The sequence below is a fragment of the Montipora capricornis genome, chromosome 2, assembly GCF_036669925.1.
Source record: "Montipora capricornis isolate CH-2021 chromosome 2, ASM3666992v2, whole genome shotgun sequence".
Lineage (NCBI taxonomy): Eukaryota > Metazoa > Cnidaria > Anthozoa > Scleractinia > Acroporidae > Montipora > Montipora capricornis.
The window spans coordinates 54390520-54409957 of NC_090884.1; the positions used below are offsets into that span (position 1 = coordinate 54390520).

The window sequence follows — 19438 nt, forward strand, 5'->3', positions numbered from 1 at the left end:
AGGCCGGTATAAATGAATGTATATGCTACTCTCGTCTCCTGGGGGTTGCTGATATGATCGGAGTTGAATAATGAAATATGGCTTGGGGCTAACTTTGAATGATGATCCGTAACCAAAATATTCAACCCCATGCCTTCCTTATTCTGTTAAAATGACGCGATATTTGAATAAAAGGGAGTGATTTACCGGTAGACAGTCGAATTGTCCCGTAAGGTACACTGTTTGTGGGAACAAATTAAGAAATACTCAGAACTCAGAAATAATTTTAATGCTATTTCAAATTTTTGTCGTAACATAGGTGAAAACTATGAATTCTCAAGTTTGCTTCCGCGGAGAAAGGACGTCGCTAGTTAGGGTTAAAGCCGAGAAGACTTCTTACGTAAGTTGCACGTCTGGGCACCTTGAAAGAAACCTCTGGTCGCAATCCGTTGATAATTCTAGCAACACAAGACAGCAGACGAAGAATGAGGGGAAAATAAAACAAGGTGAGTAAAACGTTCTAGGAACATTTAAAAAGTCCGGACGGTTTGCAAACTCAACATTAGCATTTGTTTTTGCTGACTGGGAAAAGTATTGGTCAGTCTTCTTTTGCTTGTCGCTTTGGGCTGAGATATAAGGTCGGCCGGTCAGTCCTACCCATGTAACTCATGAAACATTTTTACAGATAACGACAAGGAACTACAAAAATGGTATAGCTCGAGATGTGAAAAAAATTATAAATATGGCGTGCTGCCTTCACGGCCATAATTCGCTATTCATGGATGTGTCTATATTACAACCAACCATAGTGAAGGAAGACTGCCTTGCCTTAGGCACTTTCCATCGCATCATTTGGTCGAATAGTTAACGATGCGTTTGAGATAAAATCAGCACGATCTTATTATTAGTCAAGCCAGTCGTCATTGTGGCAGATATAATGATCAGGCAGATGTATAAAAGAAAACAAATGTTCCTTCAACTTCCTTCGCTGATAAGTGGGTTGTGTATCTGACTGAGTAAAACTAGTGGATGATGCATGCGCGTAAAGATAAAGGAAATTCAATCAATCATGGGACAATTTTTGACTCAAAGATCTTCGAGAGCTTTCACAGATCTAGAACGCGGGAGGAGTAAAAGCCGAAGAGTAAAAATGACCTTGGAAAATTAGGCAAGCTAATCAGTAATCCTAACCCCTTAAATTTAACTTCCTTGCCTCGTTAAAAAGGACACCTCAGCGAAACGATTCGGGAACCACCTTTATCGGTTTAAAACGTTTTTTGTCTGTTAAACCAAAATTATAACGGCAAATATTGATTTGCAGGTGAAAAAAAAAATTATGTTTCATATTATTCCTAAATTTAAAGTCAAATGAGACTGAGCGTTTTATAATCATCTCTTTCTGTCATAGCCCTGAAAAAAAGTCCCAATTTGAAATAATTCTGAAAAACTAGTTTTAATTAACTGCTGCCAAATTCATCGAAAATTGAACATTTCATAACAAATTAAACTACAAATTAAACATTGTTGGAATACAGAATCGTGTTTCAGACATACGAAATGTATGGCTTGAAGGAAAGAGTGTTTAAGTGGACTCGAATTAAGCAACAGAGAACTTTTTCCTTTCTCTCATCTAAACACAGCTATGACCAATGAGAGTGTGCGTACTTTCCTATTTATTTTATACATTTTTTCAGTTAACCGCAATTGCACGGTCAATGGGCTGGAATTCCGCTTCAGTACAACTGCCGGCTTAAATCGCTTATCTAAATGCAATAATATTTCTAACTTTCACTTCACATTTTTCTTTGCTGCGCTCGCCCCGACAACAATTGGAAATGACCAAATTTGAAGTAAGGTCACCGATATGCGTAAACACTCTGAGATGAATTTCCAAATTAGAGCTCAAACTCCTCACCGTTCATGCCATTTTTGTTTTCAAGGAAGTTTGCACACACATTCCATGCTGAAAGACTTAGAATAACTCGAAGTTTCTTTTTTACATGTTGTTCTCGTAGCAGTCGTCAGCACCCTATTTCCCAAATGAACCGCGGGGAAAATGTGTCGAAGCACTTCACAGTCGTTTTTTATTCCGATTGGCTCGGGAAATGACACGACATTTTTAAACCAGTCACAAAGTTTGTAGAAACAGAACCAAAGCAATTGTGAAAGTAAAATGCAAACGTATTTTAGGAGTATTAATATTTTATATGGTATGTCAAAAATGCGCATAAAGTAATATATTTTCACGAAAATTGTGCACTTTGACAGGAACAAATATCAATGATTCGCTTGAAAAAATTGGATTCCGACTTTAAACCTAACGTTTTTGCTGTATTTAATCTGTGTCATCCCATAGGGAATCTGGGACCCTCGCTTCATACAAAAGAAATTCAATCAATTTTATCAGTCAAACAAGAACCAGAAGAAGAAATGTGTCACAACGAGGGGCATGACAGCAGCACACCACCGATCTCATCCAGAGGAAAGAGAGCCAAGAGTCAAGAAATGACAACCTACGAGTTAAGTGATGAAGCAAAGCTAGACTATATCAAAGCAGAAACCGTCGAGTCCCTTCCCGAAAGTGAAGCGAAGCGAGAGAGCTCTATTCGTCCCGAGAAGGTCGCAACTTCCCAGTCTTCGCCGCGCGATCACGGGTCTCTCTTCTTTCCATGGCAACCAAACGATAAATTGAAGGAGAATCCTTTTAAAGGAGAGAAGGAAGAAAGGAAGGACCCACCGTATCATCACACTAGTTACCTGTGTTTCCCGGGAAAACCAGTTTACAGTCACTTTCCAGCTCCAAACTTCGCTCAAAAGTTTCCTGGAAAGCACATTTTGGAACAGTATTTTGGAAAAGACACGAAGGCAGATTCAATCCGATTCGATCAACGTCAAGTTAGCCAGAACGACGAAAGCCTCGACAAAAATGAGGACGAAAGCGGTCGTGACCAAGAGCATCTAGGTTCCGGGACCCGAGAAAAGAGCTTATCGCCCACAGATGGAGCCGATCACACGGTTTGTCCAGAGCAGGACGAGTCAAGTCAGCCAAGAGAAATCTCTGACAGTGGCCATATGAGCAAGAAGGACGAGGAACCAGTTTGGAAAAAATACCAGTGGTACAGGGAGAGGAAAAGGCCAAGCTCTCTTCAGATAAAACGACAGAACGCAGAACAACCTATATTCAAGAAATACAACGAGATCCGTGACAAAAGATTTAAGGAGGGAGGGGTGGTGGCAGATAAAAGAAGACTTTCTGAGCCCTGGAAGTTTCCTGAAGAAAACAGAAAAGCCTGTCCGCCTTCTTCTCCTCTCAATATAGCATCCCACAAGGCAATTTCTCCAATTGACACTAATGCACCTATCAAGCGGAGAAAAATCTCACATGATTCTGTATTTCCTGGCTATAGAAATTATTTCCAAGACCTGGTTGGTGGCGCAGATCAAGAAATCTCGCGAAAACAGCATGTTGTTTCTCGCTATAGAATAGACGATATGCGCTTAAATTGTACCGACGAAAAATATTACTTCGATAAAGACAACGAAGTGCAGACTTCGTTGCCTTGCTGCGATGAAAAATCGAGGAATGGCTGTGAAACCACAGTTAATAATGATTGCCTTTCAAGCCCCCCTAATCATGACGAAGAAGAGCTGAGCGACACAGTTTTCGAGGAGAAAGTAGATGTTCGTCCAGGGACCTTACGCCACTACCCTCAGGATGTTGCAAAGATTTTACGACTCAATCGAATCGTTAAAGCAGTCAGGAATCATAACACAATAGGGCGAAAGGCAGCCGAGAAAATGAAGCGATCACAGATCACGTCCAATCAAAAGGAATCTCAAGATCGGGACGAGGAAAGATCGTATTCTCACCGACAAGAACCACGCATGGACGATAAGAGTCACGCCTACCAAGCCATGGATAAGTGGGGATTTAAGAATGAAACATTGGCGACAGCTGATGAGAGAAAAAACAAAAATCAGATCTCGAACGGTTTCTCACATTCTGAGGATCACCAACAGTTTGCGAAATATGAACCAAAAAACCGGTTTGAAGGAAGACTGGAATTTTCAGGTTTAACGCGACCTTTTTTTGAACAAAAATCTGTTATCAAGGGAGAGATGAAGGCTCAAGACGACGATGAACCCGTTTGTCAAGTCAACGGTCTGCTGTCTCTCCCGGGGTTAAGAGAAACCAAATTTAGTGTCAGTTTGGGAGAACTGAAGCGTCGAATGAATCCCCCAGAGACGCTAACAAGGGTTGAAATGATCTCCTACGTGCGTCAGGCAAAGTCCGCTGGTCGTATCTTGCTTGACAAAAACAACATCGTTACTTCAAATCGCTCGCATCCCACAATCCTATCGCGCGTATGTGAGAGCGAGGCAAAGGTGCTGGCTGATGGAATTCTTAAAATGAACAAGGAGTACCTCCCGATGGCTTTTTTGGCGCGCAAAACAGTGAACGCTTACAAGGACGACGGCTGCAAAGTCGACAACTGCGAAGATTGCAGGCTCAAACTTAGAAGGCGGGTCGTGGACGTCGAGATAACAAGGTAATATGCGTCTGTTCGAAACGGAATGCAAAGATTAAGAACGCTATTGTTTACTAAACCTTGCCATAGATACTTCCGCAATCTTAAAGCAACATAGCACAATTATTATCTAACAAATAGAGCACAAATTGTGTAAGATTGCTTTGGAAATGTTTTGACCTGATTTGCAAGCTATGAAATGGGTAGAAATTTTGAAGAGTCCAAATGACTATAGAGTTTTGTGGTATTATTCTATCCCGTCCCCACAGCTTGCGTTGCCCGTATACAGCACTATAGTAAGGGATACATAAAGTATTTACCGACGGACAGTGAATCGTGGCACGGACCAAAGGGATCGCTGCGTCTGTGAACGAGATTGGACAAGTTTCAAAACGAGATTACTTGGGCGTGCATGCGCAGAGGAACCGTGGATGCGCTTGCGTCATAACCCTTTTCGGTGTCTCGATCTCATTGTCTGCTTTCGAATGCACCTGCATTCTCATTGCACTTTTTGGTTTAAAATGTTCGGAATGCAAGGACAAGACAGTTGTAACGAGATAGAGGCCATAAAATAGAGGATGACATATTCTGTCTAAACAAAATCATTGCGTATTCAACTTAATTACGTGCGACACATCTTTTTTTATCTCGGTAGAAATTCCCTGAAAGAGCTGCAAAAGGCCATTGAAGAAACAAAGAAAGAAGATGCGTTTGACACGTTTGAACTTGCCTCTCACACATTTGGAGTGGCAAATATTCTCAACCATTTATCTTTGTTAGACGAATATTTCCGACTTCTTTTGTTGACTCTACAAGATGAATAATCGAGCATGAATCCGGAAACATGAATGACAATATACATGAAAAATTTCTCCTTTCTGATTGGCTAAGAAAAATGCAGTTTTCAGGTAACACATACAATGAAGAAAAAAGGTGATTTGGGGCAAAAAATTAGCAAACCAAGCATTCAAATTGATCAATGATCAAAAAGAGTCACAGATGGCCAATTAAGTCCGAGCTCCGGGTGGCGCATTTTTTTTATGAACAAGATGGAATATTCAGGAAATAATTACCATAGCGCTAAGTTTCCAGCAAAGGCAAAGCCAACGCCATGAAACGAAATGATAGCGATATTTTGAAGTGGCGCAGTATCGTATCAGTATCGCATGCATGCAGTATCGCAAGTACTTTGCGATTACTCCATCTTAGTCACGTTGGATTGGCTCGGTCTGTAAAGATGAAAATAAACGATTCACAGTTGTAGGCTCACGTTGCCGTCAAAGCCTTTCATAGGCACTTCCAGGCCTGGGTTGCTCGAAGCATGGTTAGCGCTAATCAGTGTTTAATTTAACTACCATGGAAACCTAAAGGTTTTGATACTTCTTAACCAACGGTTAGCGCTAACCAGGCTTCGAGCAACCGGCCCCCTGCAGATCTACAACGGCGAAGTCGACGTAAAGGTTACTTTCAAAATATAATTTAGCGCTGTCGTAGGTTTTTCGCGATTATTCCATTTCGTTTACGTCGTACAATGTGGGCGAAGTGCCTAAAAATTAATTGGTAAAAGTGGTTTCAGAGAAAACTAGAGAATGAAACAGTCACATTTGTGTGCTCTCGTTGTCATCAAAACCTCAAATTTGGTGCTTTCAAGCCGTAGTTATGCAACGCACAGCAAAAGTATGACCGTACCCTACGTGCAACAAGATTATTCTTCCTCTTTTAAACAATCGTAATCTTGCTTTGTGGCTTTTCTCGAAGCCGTCGTCGTTGCGTAATTTGGCAGTTTAAGAAACCACGACGGCTAGGGCGACGAAAATGTCACTTTCAAAATATAAGTTTCATCTATTCTAAGTATTTCATGATTACTCCATTTTGTATATATTATACAATATGGGCGAAGTGTCCTATAACAGAATTAGTACGGACGGATTTGATGTAAAGAGTGAGACTGAAAGATTCACTGTAGTTTGTCCACGTTGTAGTCAAAATCTTAAATTTGGAGATAAACTAAGAATAGAGCCAGGATTCGAGCCAGGATCCGAGCTAGGATCCTAGCTAGGATCCGAGCCAGGATCCGAGCCAGGATCCGAGCCAGGATTCGAGCCAGGATCCGAGCTAGGATCCGAGCCAGGATTCGAGACCTAACCGAGACCTAACCTAACCTAACCGAGAGCTACCCTAACCCTAACTAGACCTAACTAGACTAGAACCAACCTAAATAGACCTAACCTAACCGATTCGAGACCTAACGTAACCGAGAGATTCGAGAATAAATAGCGGAGAAAGCTCATCTTAGCTCGAATCCTGGCTGGAATCCTGGCTCGAATCCTAGCTCGAATCCTGGCTCGGATCCTAGCTCGAATCCTGGCTCGAAGTTTAGGTATCCTCTTAAATTTGGTCATTTCACGAAGTAGTTTCGACGAGTACGGGAGAGAAATGTTCAAAAATGCGTGCCGCACGTGCAGCACGATCAATTTGGTTCTTTCAACCAATAATATTACTGCCTCTTAGCGTTGCCGTAGCCGTAATCGTTTCTAAAACTCCCAATATGGAACTTAAGCAACGACGAGGGCGACGGTAACGAGAAAGTCATCTCAAAATATAAATTCGCGTTCTTGCTATCACTTCGTGATTATTTCAATCTTTTTAATATGACAAGGGTGTGGTAGTTCCTCAAGGGTGACACTGGTCGAAACGGCGTTTCATATTGGGGAAAAAATGAAAATTTATCCTCAAGGGCTGACGTTTTTCAAAAAAACCTCAAGTTTGGCTTTTTCTTGTTGTTGTTTTGCTGACGACGGCACAAAAATGGACCAAAGTGAAAAACGCACGTGCAGAGCGTGCAAAGCTATGGATTGTTTTTGCCCACAAAATATGCAAATTTATCAGAGCCAAGACAAGCAAATCTACTGAAGTTGGCTACAATAGTGGAAACACTCCCCCGAAGGGAGACTTTATTCTTAAATCACAACAACGTTAACTTTCCGTTTTACATTTCAATTTACGACACCGTAGCATTCTTCAATGTGCGTGATGTGCAAACGCCTTTTCCTGTGACAGTAAAAGGTACATCTTTGTAACATGCAACTCCAGCGTCGTTTGTACGAAGGTGAGGCTTCACTTGCTCCCAAATCTACCAACAAGAAAAAAAAAACAAGATCAAACGTACAATGCCACAAAGGCAGATTAATGAACCCTTTGCTTCTAAAGAGGGCGACCACTTCCAGATTTCACTCTGCCCAACGCCAGACGATTTTACTCGTCAATGGGAGTCATTTCGCCCCGGGCGTGGTATCGTAGGGCCGATTTACACGATACGACTTTGTCGCAAGCGACAACGGCTTACGACAGGCCCACGACATGATTTACGATTGTTGTGTACGCCAGAAAAAATGTCGTAGCATTTTAAAACATGTTTTAAAACGCTGCGACAATCGTAAGTCATGTCGTAGGCCTGTCGTGAGCTTGTCGCATGCGACAAAATCATATCGTGTAAATCGGCCCTTTGACACATACGGATGATTTGTCAATCAAACGTGGACGCATACAAAGCCATGTGATACTTTTTGCATAAAAAATCCCACGAAAGACAACGATGTATCCCTAACATGTCATAAGATGTTATTTGTCGTTCTTGTTTTAAAATAACCAAACTCTTTCTCTTGTTGCTATCGAAGTATATTCTAAGAGTTCTGTTCAGTCTCGGTGTTGTCTTCTGTTGATCGTCATCTTGGATTATTGGTCGAGCTTGAGTGGATTCGCACAAAAATAGAGACTGAAACGAGCCCTTTGATGGTGCGCCTTCGTGTCTAAAAAAACAAGTGAACTTAAGTACGTTTCTTGGCCACTCCCCACGAGGTTTTCCAGGACTAACTTAGCACAGTGCAAGGGGGGGCTTTACAATTAGTCAGGGAAGAGAGACTTCCCCAAGAACCGAACAAGACCAGGCCTTGGTTGCTCGAAGCATGGTAAGGTGCTAACCAGCGTTAAATACTATGGAAACCTAGAGGTTTTCAATGATAACTCTTAACCAACGATTAGCGCTAACCAGGCTTCGAGCAACCGGCCCCAGGTGTCAAAACGCCGCAGACTACGTTCCCTGCTCTTTTCGAACAGTGAGTGTTTTTTTTTTCTTTTTACATCCCACACAACCTGATTGCAAGCAAGGGCTCTTTATAGTCCTTATAAAATAAAACTTGAAAGTCCAACGATTTTCAGGTTAAATTACAAAAGCAACACTGTCTCCGCAGTAATTTTAAGGCACACAGTTTTGGTCCAGCCGGGGTTCGAATCCGCACATAGTCGGAATACAAAAATGGCGGCAAGTAACTTACTCTGTGATGTTTATGCTAATTGAACTTCCTAGCCTCGTTGGCAAGCGTTAAATTACAAGGGTCTGTAAAACGAGGTTAGTTCAAGGCTAATAAGCGCAAATACGGAAGAAGAATGCATTCTCTAACTGACGCTTTTGCATTCGCTCTATGATAACCTCTCTCTCTTCCCTGACTAATTGTAAATCCCCCGTTACTCTATCAAGGCTGTTGCCTAACAGGAGCCCGGTAGCCTGGGGCTCCTAAAGAATAGCTCTGGGCACCTTAATTTTCACAGCAACACCTTTCACTTCACATGTTGGGCTCCTAAGTTCTCAGCGTTTAGCTCTGAGGGCCCTTTAAAATTTTCTTAGGCAGCAGCCTTGCTCTATGCCAAATTAGTCCTGGAAAACCTCGTGGGGAGTGGCCAAGAAACGCACTTAACTTCACTTGTTTTTTAGACACGAAGACGCACCATCAAAGTCGACCTCAGGTTTGTCAGTTGAATTACTGTTACGAGTTATCGACGCTAAATATGGTTGCTTTACTTTACTTTACTTTACTTTATAACCTGATGCTCACCAAATTGGAGTTGAATTGATTTTACATACTTCAGTTGCAATTCACCTTTTTCTTGGGGTTAAGCTGGCTGTCCGGATCTCCGGGATACCCTTCAAATGTGACCCTGTCCCCAGGTACACAACCCTCGGGAGGGTCCAACACTTCGAACAACTTCTCGTGTCCTGAACACATGACCATGGCTTGTGATGTAACGCCTCTCATTCTGTCCAATTAAAGCAAAGTCAAAAAAGGCGGAACTGATACTCACAAAAGCCGATTGATCCCTAACCCGGCTTTGCTAACATTGTTTGTTGCAGCAAATTTATGAATTTTCTGTCAAAGCTCAATTGCAATGAGTTTCGACCAAACTCGAAACCCTGGTGATATCGAGGCCGCAAATATCTCAGAGAAATCGCGCCGAAATGGACCGTGGTTCGGCACCTGCGATCTTTTCATAGCAACTTCATCGCGGCAAAACTAACACGTGCAATTTTTATTACAGCAACTTTATCGCGGCAAAAATAGCAGAGTTAAAGCAGTAATGCCAGTAACGCCACTAGATTCGCTACTTTCTAGTAAAAATTTCACAAATTGCATACAGAAAGACTGAAAGCTCAAACTGAACTAGGCAAACCTTTGATCAGTTCGTACTTACTACCAGGAACCTAGGCGGTATTTTGTAACGAAACCGCGGTGCTGCCACGGTGCGAGAGGAAAATACGGAAGACTTGGCGTTACTGAACGAGTTGACGGAGGTCGAATAACCGTGCTATAAATATCGGATGGCTGACATTCTGAGAGCTCGCCCTTCGTCAAAGCGAACTAAACTGTGCGTTGTTTGAGGGTCGATAAATGTAAAATGTAGGAAGTGGTTTTCCTTTCGTTACCATGTCCCCGCCAGTGGCATGGCTTCCCCACTTCCTGTTCTCAGTTTCACATGACATCACGGCCGCCATGTTGGTGTCCCAAAACAAAGAAACGGCGGCCATGTTGGTGTCCCGATCCAATCCTCCGGGAATCGAACTCTATTATTGTGCAAACGTTTTCTTTTGTTTTCGTTGAAAAACATGCCTGTTGAAACCAACGATATCGATGTAAAAAACCTCAAAGAACTCACAATTCGCTCTGCCGAAGGGCTACCGCTCGAATCGTCAGCCCTTCGATCTCTCTATGCTCTACGGTGGTAGTCCGTCTTTCATCAACTAGTCTAATAAAGTCAAATTTTCCAATTCACAACAGGCACGATTGAACGACGTCTACACTTGAGATGAAGTCTGCGAAGAAGTAGCTTTCATTTCCCTTTCGTCATCAATATAATACAATCAATACTTAACTGACCACTCCCCATAGGGGCTTTTCAGGGCCAATAAAACACAACATCAACAACAACAATCGTTAAGAATCCCAACTGGCCGGAGGCAAACCAGTTGGCTATTTACAAGTGCAGCTGGGAAGTTGAACCAGGGACTACCAGGATCAAATTCAACGAGTGGTTAGAGCGGGTCTTGAACGCGGGATCTCCAGACCTCAAGGCAAGCGCCTTAAGCACTGGGCCGTACTGCATCCCATCCCAGAGAAGCGCCCGACAAAGAGCACGCGCGAACGATTGGAACGGAAAAGAACCGAATTTTGTCTGAGGTGCGTAAGCTTGGTCATTGCTATTAATTTAAACAATAATCTTCTTACTTGACTGGCTTCAGATTACACATCACGATCACCATGCGATCCTAAGGGCGCAACAACAACAAATTAATACTACGAGTACCGGTAGATTGAAGATGGTTAAAAAATCTCAGTGGGTATTCGCTTTACACCAGCTACTTTACTCGAAGCTAGGGGGTCTTGAATTCTCGTCCAATCAGATGTCCTAAAAATTAATATACTATAAAGCATTTTTTAAGCTTAATCTCAAAATACTAGAACTAAGTCTTAGTACGTTGAAGCCTCTAGGGGAAAAATCGAATACAAATCTTTCTTTTTTTTTTTTTATTCTCCGTGTTTATTATTGTCTTCCGGGTTTCATTTTAAACGAAGAAAAAATAGAAAGGGTCACAAGGATGAAGTGGAGCGAAGGAACATCTTTCAAAAGAAGATGAATGAAAAACGAAACCTCCGTTCAAGCCCTCTTGATATAATCAGCACTCTGTACTGCCATAACCTTGTCGAAAGGGAACAAACAGGGTATCAGCTGTAAAATATCCTGGCCAGAGTTGTTTGAAGCTGCATTAGAGCTAAAATCAATACATGTAGTTGCATTTGAAATTTGAGGCGCATGACATTGTTGAGCCGGCAGACTTGCGGGATACTTTGTCTATTTTAATTTAGAACCTAGATGAGCTCCCTGAGAATTCTTCCAGCTCAATGGATAGAGTATCCGACCGGTTTTACGTAAGTCGCAGGTTCGAAACCCGGCAGTCCTTTCGCTCGTTGCCAAGCGACTACCTTATCAACCTCCTCAAATGCGCAAAACATGTACACCATCATCGGTATAATTACATTGGCAATTATTGAAAATTCCCTGCGCTGATTGGTCGCACTTGAGGTGATAACTACGCGATAATCACCTAAGCGGTTTTTTTCAAAATGGCCGCATGCCGTTGAGACCAAGAAATTAATTCTCTCAAAGAAAATGAACATTTTTCAAATTATGCCCTATGAAATATAATTATATTAAAAGAATTATTCACCTCGGGCTCGGTGAATATCGGTGAATAAAAACGTCGACTTCGCCTCGGTTTTAATTCCGCGATATTCACCTTGCCTTTGGCGAATAATTGTTAAATAGTTGCAGAGCTACCGGTAATAGAGGTCAACTGCTGTGCCAGCTCTTGCGTTTACCAATAAACGGATTTTCTGGTACAGTATTCATTGTGGTCTGTCACTAGCGCTTGAGATGACATGGTAATCAGAAATTGTTATTTTCTTCCATTTTTTCGGCCCTAAGAATCTGGTCTTTACTGTCCATTCTCATTACTCTACCAGCCCTGATATCCTTTAATGCAAACGATGACACTGAAAGGATGACATCTAAGTGTTAGTTGCTCTTACACACATAAAGAAAAATATAGCCCTTATACCTGAAGCTCGTCCAGTGAAACAGATCCCACAAGGCCACTACAAACTGTTCTTGGCAATTCCTCTCCTACATCGACTGAAACAAGTACATGAATCATTTAATTGTATTAAAGGGCATTTTCCACATGGACATAGTTATTATGAATGCTCTGCCAAAGTAGACAAGGAAATGAACATTCAAAAATAATCATCAGACATGACTCGCTGGAAAAACCTAACTGGCAGAAGATGACAAGTTACTTATTAGCAAATGGAGAAGATGAATTCAGTTGCCGGTTAACTTTTGATCTGTCATTTATGTCCACAAATGCACCTAATTAAACGTATGCATGCCCAATTTGGACATCCCTTTAAGTCTAAGCTCCAACAATAAAGTAAGGGTAAAGGTTAGCGTTATTTTAGCTTAGGGTAAATACAGCTGTTTATCAATACCTGAGGAGCAGTATTTGGGGGACACTTCGTGATTTTAACTGTCTGTTTTCCGAGACATATTAGTGATGTTCAAGTTGGAGAGAAGAGAAATGGGACACTTCGTGACCCTTATTGAAATCAGTATGCATTTACAATTTACCCATTTTGTTGAAACTATAAGGAGTTAATTGTGACATTAAACTACGGGAAAAGATATCTACTACCGAGGATCGTTGTCTGCACGATTTACTGCCAAAACAGAGAAGAAACCGTATGTTACGAGATCATCGTCATAATTTTATACTACCTGGAGTCAAGACTAAACGTTTTAAAAATACCTTTGTAAATAGATGTCTATTTGAACTAGTATAGTCTTTGTAAATTCAATTTTTTTCTCTGTTAACTTACACGTCTGTTGTAAGTAGGAATTGCTTGTAATAAAGACTGTTATTATTATTATTATTATTATTATTATTATTATTATTATCATTATTAATAATATAATTAGGGCTTAATTAACTTTGAGTAATGTATCTGCGATCATTAGGAGATTTGAAACAACAGCGTTCACACGTAAATCCCAGGCCCTCACAACTGGGCCCCTACCATAGATAATGATAATAACTGATTACAGAAATGAAGTTTGTCTTCAATTTTAGGTATGGCAACGGTTTTACACTTTCTAGTGTTAATGAAAGGTCTACTGTACCACAGGCAGTGAATGCAGGGTTGAGGTCAGGTAAACACTTGAATCAATCTTCAATAATAATTATTACAAATGCCTGTAGACATATCACAGAGCATGGCACATTGCATGGCAATCCTAACCCCTGTTGTAAGTAAATACTCACTTTCTTCCACAAAAAGTGTATCGGCATCAGGGTGTTTCTCTACTGACAAAACTTTACCAATGCGGAAGTCAATATGATGGACATCTGGTTCTGCACTGGAGGGTTTCTCTGAGTGTAGGGAAAAGTACAAACTCAAAAATAATGAATTAAACTGCTGGTTTCTGTTATTGAGTATGATCTGTTATGAAAGCAAAGGAAACAGTACAAAAATCTCAGAAAAATATTGTTAATTTTCTTCTCCTTCAAATTGGTGTTTGATCTGTGACAGTTCATGGCTAAAGTACTGTACATGTACTGTACATGTACTGTACATTGGGCAGTAAAAACAATACAATTATATCGACAATAAAGGTAATTTAATTTATTTAAGAGTGCAGCAAACAGGTACTTTTTACATTTCACTGATCTTGTGGGTTCTCAGTTGCCTGATAACAAGAGTAGTCAAATATTGCCTTTCAGATTTCAGTCTCCAAGAATAAGCGACAAACTAAACATTGACCTTCAAAATAAGGGGTGCAGCTTATACGCACCCAGCTTGAATCTTGCAAGGAAACTATTCCAAAAAGCCAAGAAGAATTTATTTGTTTTTCGGATTTTCAAGGGGAAATCATTTGTCGCAGTTAACCTTCCACTTGACTTCAACTCAGTCATTTGCCTTCCTGTGCGACTGATTACCTTCCGTTGAATTTTTAATGGCTCCCGTGCATAAATCAGTGGAAAAAAATTGGCCCATCACTTACAGTACGGAAATGTCTCAAACTCAGTTAGTAAATTAAGAGGTATCTATATTTTATATTGTGTACATGTAGCTGTACAGTCGAACCTCGATTATCCGGACCTCGATTATCTGGATTTCTCGATTATCTGGACTTTTTCTCTGGTCCCAATTTTGTCAAGATTATTTATTAGTCATGATCAAGATCCGCTTTCAAAAAGAAAAATAAAGAAGTGCTCGCACACGTCGTTACTAATGCAGAACTTTCGAATGAGTTCTGATTGGCTTAAAGTTGCTCTATTGGCTCGTTAGGCAAACAAGCTACACTACGTCACAACGTCTATTCCCGATCATCATGTCCTTGAAGGGTAAGTGATCTGTTCTTTCAATAAAGATAAACAGGCTATAATTTTGCAAATAGAGAAAGAAGAAAAATGAACCAATTTGTCAGCTGAATATGGCGTTAGTAAACGGCAGATATCTGATATCCGCAAGGAAAAGATCACGACGTTTGCCAACACGTGTACAGGTATTCACAACGGACAGTGAAGATTATCTATCGTAAATATTGTTTTCCAAACGATTTGCAAATGTTTTGTTTCACAATTAAATGTTGCTTTCTTAATGTAATCAGTTTTCGTTCCTCATTAATATTCATATTATTGATTATCCGGACCCTCAATTATCCGGACTATTTCGTCTAGTCCCAACGAGTCCGGATAATCGAGATTCAACTGTACATAGTATTTACTTGACGAAATTAACTCGTACCTGCTGCTTTGCTTCCAGTAGTTTTCTCAGATTTTTCTTTCTTTTCTGCTTTTTCCTTCTTAGGTTTCTTTTCGGCTGGCTTCTCCTCCTTTACCTCAGCTTGCTCAGCTGTAGACACTGTATCCACTTTCTCTTGTGCCAAGAAAGAAGTAACTGCTTGTGTTAAGGTTGGGAGGGAAAATTGTCTCACTTAAAAGAAAAAAAAAACAATAATATTAGTATCTGCTGCTCAGCTTGCTATCTCAAGTGGGTAATTTAAGTACATGAACTATAAACACCTGTCAGATTGTTTCCGGACTGTCAGATTGTTTCCGGACTCTAAATTTTTCGTTTATTACACAAGTTTGACGGTCAAACTTGTGTAATACACAACTTTGACGGTCAAACTTGTGTATTACACAACTTTGACTGCCAAAAGTGACGGCCCTTATATACACACAACTGAAATGACACAGTTGCCTTCTCTTAGAGAGAGATTTGTGAAAAATAAGCGAAGTTGTAAGTTTTTCGGCAAAATGTAGTTTCTTTCGTTGAAAACTGATGAAAACTTACTCATGGATAAGTTTGTTGTGAAAACGCTCGCGTTTTCTTCGATGAAGAAGGAAGTTCCCACCTTCCGCCTAATCTGGCAGCTCACGATCGAGCAAGACAGTACCTCACAGGTACGCTCCACGTGGACGATTGACTGATGTTTTTCTGGTCGTGCAATATTAGGGCCTTTTATACGAGAGAAAATAAGCCGTGGCTTACTCTGGCCACGGTGTACAAAATACGCAAAAGGAACTATTTATACGAATATATATTCCCAGTCAATATAAGCCGCAGCTTGAAAAAGACGTGAACATAGATTTTGTACCATTATATATACGGGGTGAACATTCGAGTCTTCTGTAAGCCGCGGCTTATTTTCTCTCGTATAAATGGGGGTATGGCCCTATTGTGATTGACATCTTCGGAAGTTCGTGGTTGACAAGCACCTTGATCATTCATTTGGCATGTTAGCTGTGTCCTTTCAACTTTTAACGTGGTGCACCTGTAGTGCAGAAGACCTCATTTTTTTTATTTATCCCAACTAATGTCGATCGAGATACGTAATTACTGTTCCTTTGTGTTCAAAATGTCTTTAGGGCAGCAAAAAAGTGTTTTTCTTAACCTGAAACCTTATAAAACAAACTTAAAATTGCTGAGAAAAAAAATCGCATAATTTACACTATTTATCGCATAATTGGCCTTTCTAATCGCACAATCTGCCCTGACAATCGCATAATTTGCATTTTTTAATCGCACCCTATCAGAAGGCCTGGAGAGGGGCTTGGCGCGGAGGGCTCGGGGTTGGTTGCGGGTTAGGCAGGCCAGTCGGGTGTTCTAGCGCCTTGGGGATGTGACTGCGGTTGCAGCCCCTGGGCTTCTTGGGAACCTACCCTCCACTGGCGACTTGGGCGTTAAAGATTGTTTAGATAGTGACAGCCTGTTGGGCATAATATAGTTTAGGCACTTTTGAAGATTACGGTCTCCCATGTGCAACAAACTGCCTTAAATTTACTGTGAGTCACTAGTAGCTTTGTCAGGGTGACAAAGATTTTGCAACTTGTGGAGTCATCGTTATCATCAACTGGCCCCCAGTAATTCAAAACCTTGTTGACCCAAAGTTGGATTAAATTAGCAATTTTCCACTGTGACAATTGCTTGCAATCTTGCAATCTGATTGGCTAATTTGGCTGCTGTTAATAAGAGTCTAGACAACGCTGCTCGCACCATGCTTGTGTCAATTTGTCACACAATGTAATAGCCAATCAGGAATGCTCATTTTGGGAAATAAACCAATCATATTGCAAGAAAATTATAGACATCGCTTGCTCTTTCTTTGTGTCATGATTTTCGCCACACTCTGAAAAAAAACACTTTCTTTGGCATTGAATATTGTGGTAAAAAACAAATCGAAAGTGGTTCCACGTTGTCTGTACTCTTATTGACAATGATATTCATCATCGCAGTGGCTGCGCCTTGTGAGTCCACAACATTTTGACCACTGTGATGATGAATATTGTTGTCAATAAGAGTACAGACAACACTGAACCACTTTCAATTTGTTTATTCGATTTTCTTCAAAAATATTATCTCTAAGATTCCCTTCCCCCTTTAAACCGAACTTATAAAACCTTGAAGTTGAAAATGATTACACTTCCATAACTTCAATTTAAGGTTCTTCTGATCAGTAGTTGCTGGGAGTTGACAAATTGAATTACATGCAGGGTAGAAATGGTCCTTGGAGAACAATTATTTCAATACATGGATTGTACATATATTACTGATCAAAAGAAGGTACAGTACATATATTTATCGAAAGGTTTTTACTGATACATGTAGTTCAGTGTGAAAGATCACATGTGATCTGATCAATTTACATACTGTACCATACAAATTGAACGTGTGATGGAGGAGATACAGTATAAATTATATGAAACCCATATTTTTCATCTCCTACGAGAGACCAGCTTATTGCCTAGAACCTTGACAACTTACTCGTCTGGTAGTCTAAGAGTAGTGTGTAGTGCATTCCCCATGAGTTCTAGTCCCATTCAAGTATGGGCTTTTTCAGCCCTTTTGTAAAATACTTACATTAACACAGCATTGATCTTTTCCTTGAAAAGTCAATACATATCTGCAGTTTAAGTATATGGATGACATACACATATTTCATTAGAAGGTACCTGGTATTTATTACAACCGATTGATTTCACTGTTTTAACCAAACACCACCTACACTGTATCAATCAAGGTGTTCTACTTACAACCATTCCTAACTTCCCAGTACTCCAGCTCTGCTTTTAGCTTCTCAACTTCTTGCTTCAAACTATCATTTTCTTGTTTAAGAGCAGAAATGTGATCCTTGCAAGAAAACAAGTAAACCTCTTTCCTTTATCAAAATAAATGCCCAAGGAGTTATCGAATCCTAAAGCATCTTAACTGGCACCTTAGGATTCCCCAATTTACTTCCAAATATTATCAAACCCAAAATTGCTGCTGTCAAATTATAAAAGAAACTACCTATTCACAAAATAATATAGCTTGTTCAACCCAATGGCCAGAAACAAAATTCTCTCTTGCTTCACGAAAAACAAATTAAACAACTTTGAAAAGACCCATTAAGTAAAGCAGAACAAAAGTGATTGCTGCAGGTACAAAGCAAGCAATTTACAGCAATGAAGAAAAAACCAGGAAACTTTTCAGGCTAAATGTTTATAAATCAGGGCTGTCAACCCACAAAGTATCACATATTGAGAATTGATAGGAATGGGATGATAGATGATGTCATAATGCTTGTGAAGTCATTTGTAATGACGTCACATTACATCCTTTATGCAAAAAGAAAGTACACTGTCACTCACTGTCACACATCACCTCAGACAACCTGGGCAAAAATAAAAAAATGTGTGAAACTGGGCTCGATCTTGTTACGTCATCCAGATAAAAAAATTTCCCGATTTAGCATCCACAAGGTTCCGGATTCATAGTGGATTAAAAAATATCCACTGTGGAGAGTGTATTAAAAAAGTTCCCGTTTCACCAGCAAATTCACCGGATACATGTGGATGGATTGGAAGGCGTGTCTGGAAAGAATAAATTGCGGATTCAAAAATATCCGGATATGTGTGGATGGAGCCTTACATTTTACTCAATGGGTTTAAAGTTATTCACTTCCAAAAGAGTATCCATGACATGGTTTCTTCTGGGCTCCCTTTCCATGTGTCAAATTTGTTTATATGCTGTACTATGTAATATGATGTAATGTGGCTGAATAAATAATTAAAAGTGAACTGAACTGACAAGGGCTCATTTTATAGCAGAGGTTGTTCTCATGGGAAAGAAACAACAACTGATATTGGTGAAAAATGCATCTTTCATTCCATTTACAATTTCCTCGTGAGTTGCAATATTGAAACTCAAGCAATAACATATGTAACGTACAATTATAAAAACTATTGCAAGTTATATTTCTATAAACTTAAGAATGATGTAAGTTACATGTACCAACCTTTATGCCACTGGACTTGGTTTTCTTCTCTAAGGAAAAATAGAAAAAGATTGTTCATAAACTGAAAAACAAAGCAAAAGAGGAATGAAGGGCTCTGGGCAAAAAGTGACTTTTGCAAATTATCATCAGTGGAAAACCATGTGGTTGCTGTGCTTTCATCATTATCATACTATTAAGCAGCCACAACAGACCTGACATAG

The 19438-nt window shown here is 40.2% G+C and overlaps 2 protein-coding genes across 2 annotated transcripts in view; one reads left to right on the top strand and one right to left on the bottom strand.

Annotated features, from left to right (window-relative positions):
- The first annotated feature begins 202 nt into the window (after positions 1-202).
- On the top strand, positions 203-7285 carry LOC138027642 (uncharacterized). The gene is made up of 4 exons (XM_068875203.1): positions 203-208; positions 299-485; positions 2336-4529; positions 5164-7285. The coding sequence occupies exons 2-4, from the start codon at positions 308-310 to the stop codon at positions 5330-5332; spliced, it is 2541 nt and encodes an 846-aa protein (XP_068731304.1). The 5' UTR covers positions 203-208; positions 299-307; the 3' UTR covers positions 5333-7285.
- A 138-nt stretch (positions 7286-7423) lies between these two features.
- The window catches only part of LOC138027650 (aminoacyl tRNA synthase complex-interacting multifunctional protein 1-like), a 14091-nt gene continuing 2076 nt past the window's right edge, over positions 7424-19438 (bottom strand). The window contains exons 2-9 of the mRNA XM_068875213.1: positions 19239-19267; positions 17995-18091; positions 15203-15391; positions 13717-13824; positions 12457-12530; positions 11066-11106; positions 9446-9602; positions 7424-7641 (exon numbers count right to left, since the gene is read on the bottom strand). Coding sequence (XP_068731314.1) covers positions 7510-7641; positions 9446-9602; positions 11066-11106; positions 12457-12530; positions 13717-13824; positions 15203-15391; positions 17995-18091; positions 19239-19267 — 827 coding nt within the window. The 3' untranslated portion in view covers positions 7424-7509. The remainder of the gene's footprint in view (positions 7642-9445; positions 9603-11065; positions 11107-12456; positions 12531-13716; positions 13825-15202; positions 15392-17994; positions 18092-19238; positions 19268-19438) is intronic.

Excerpts from the sequence above, each read along its gene's own strand:
- LOC138027642 (XM_068875203.1), top strand. The coding sequence starts at position 308 with ATGAATTCTCAAGTTTGCTTCCGCGGAGAAAGGACGTCGCTAGTTAGG. Across the intron at positions 486-2,335 it reads TGAGGGGAAAATAAAACAAG|GGAATCTGGGACCCTCGCTT; the intron begins GTGAGTAAAACG and ends GTCATCCCATAG. Across the intron at positions 4,530-5,163 it reads GTGGACGTCGAGATAACAAG|AAATTCCCTGAAAGAGCTGC; the intron begins GTAATATGCGTC and ends TTATCTCGGTAG.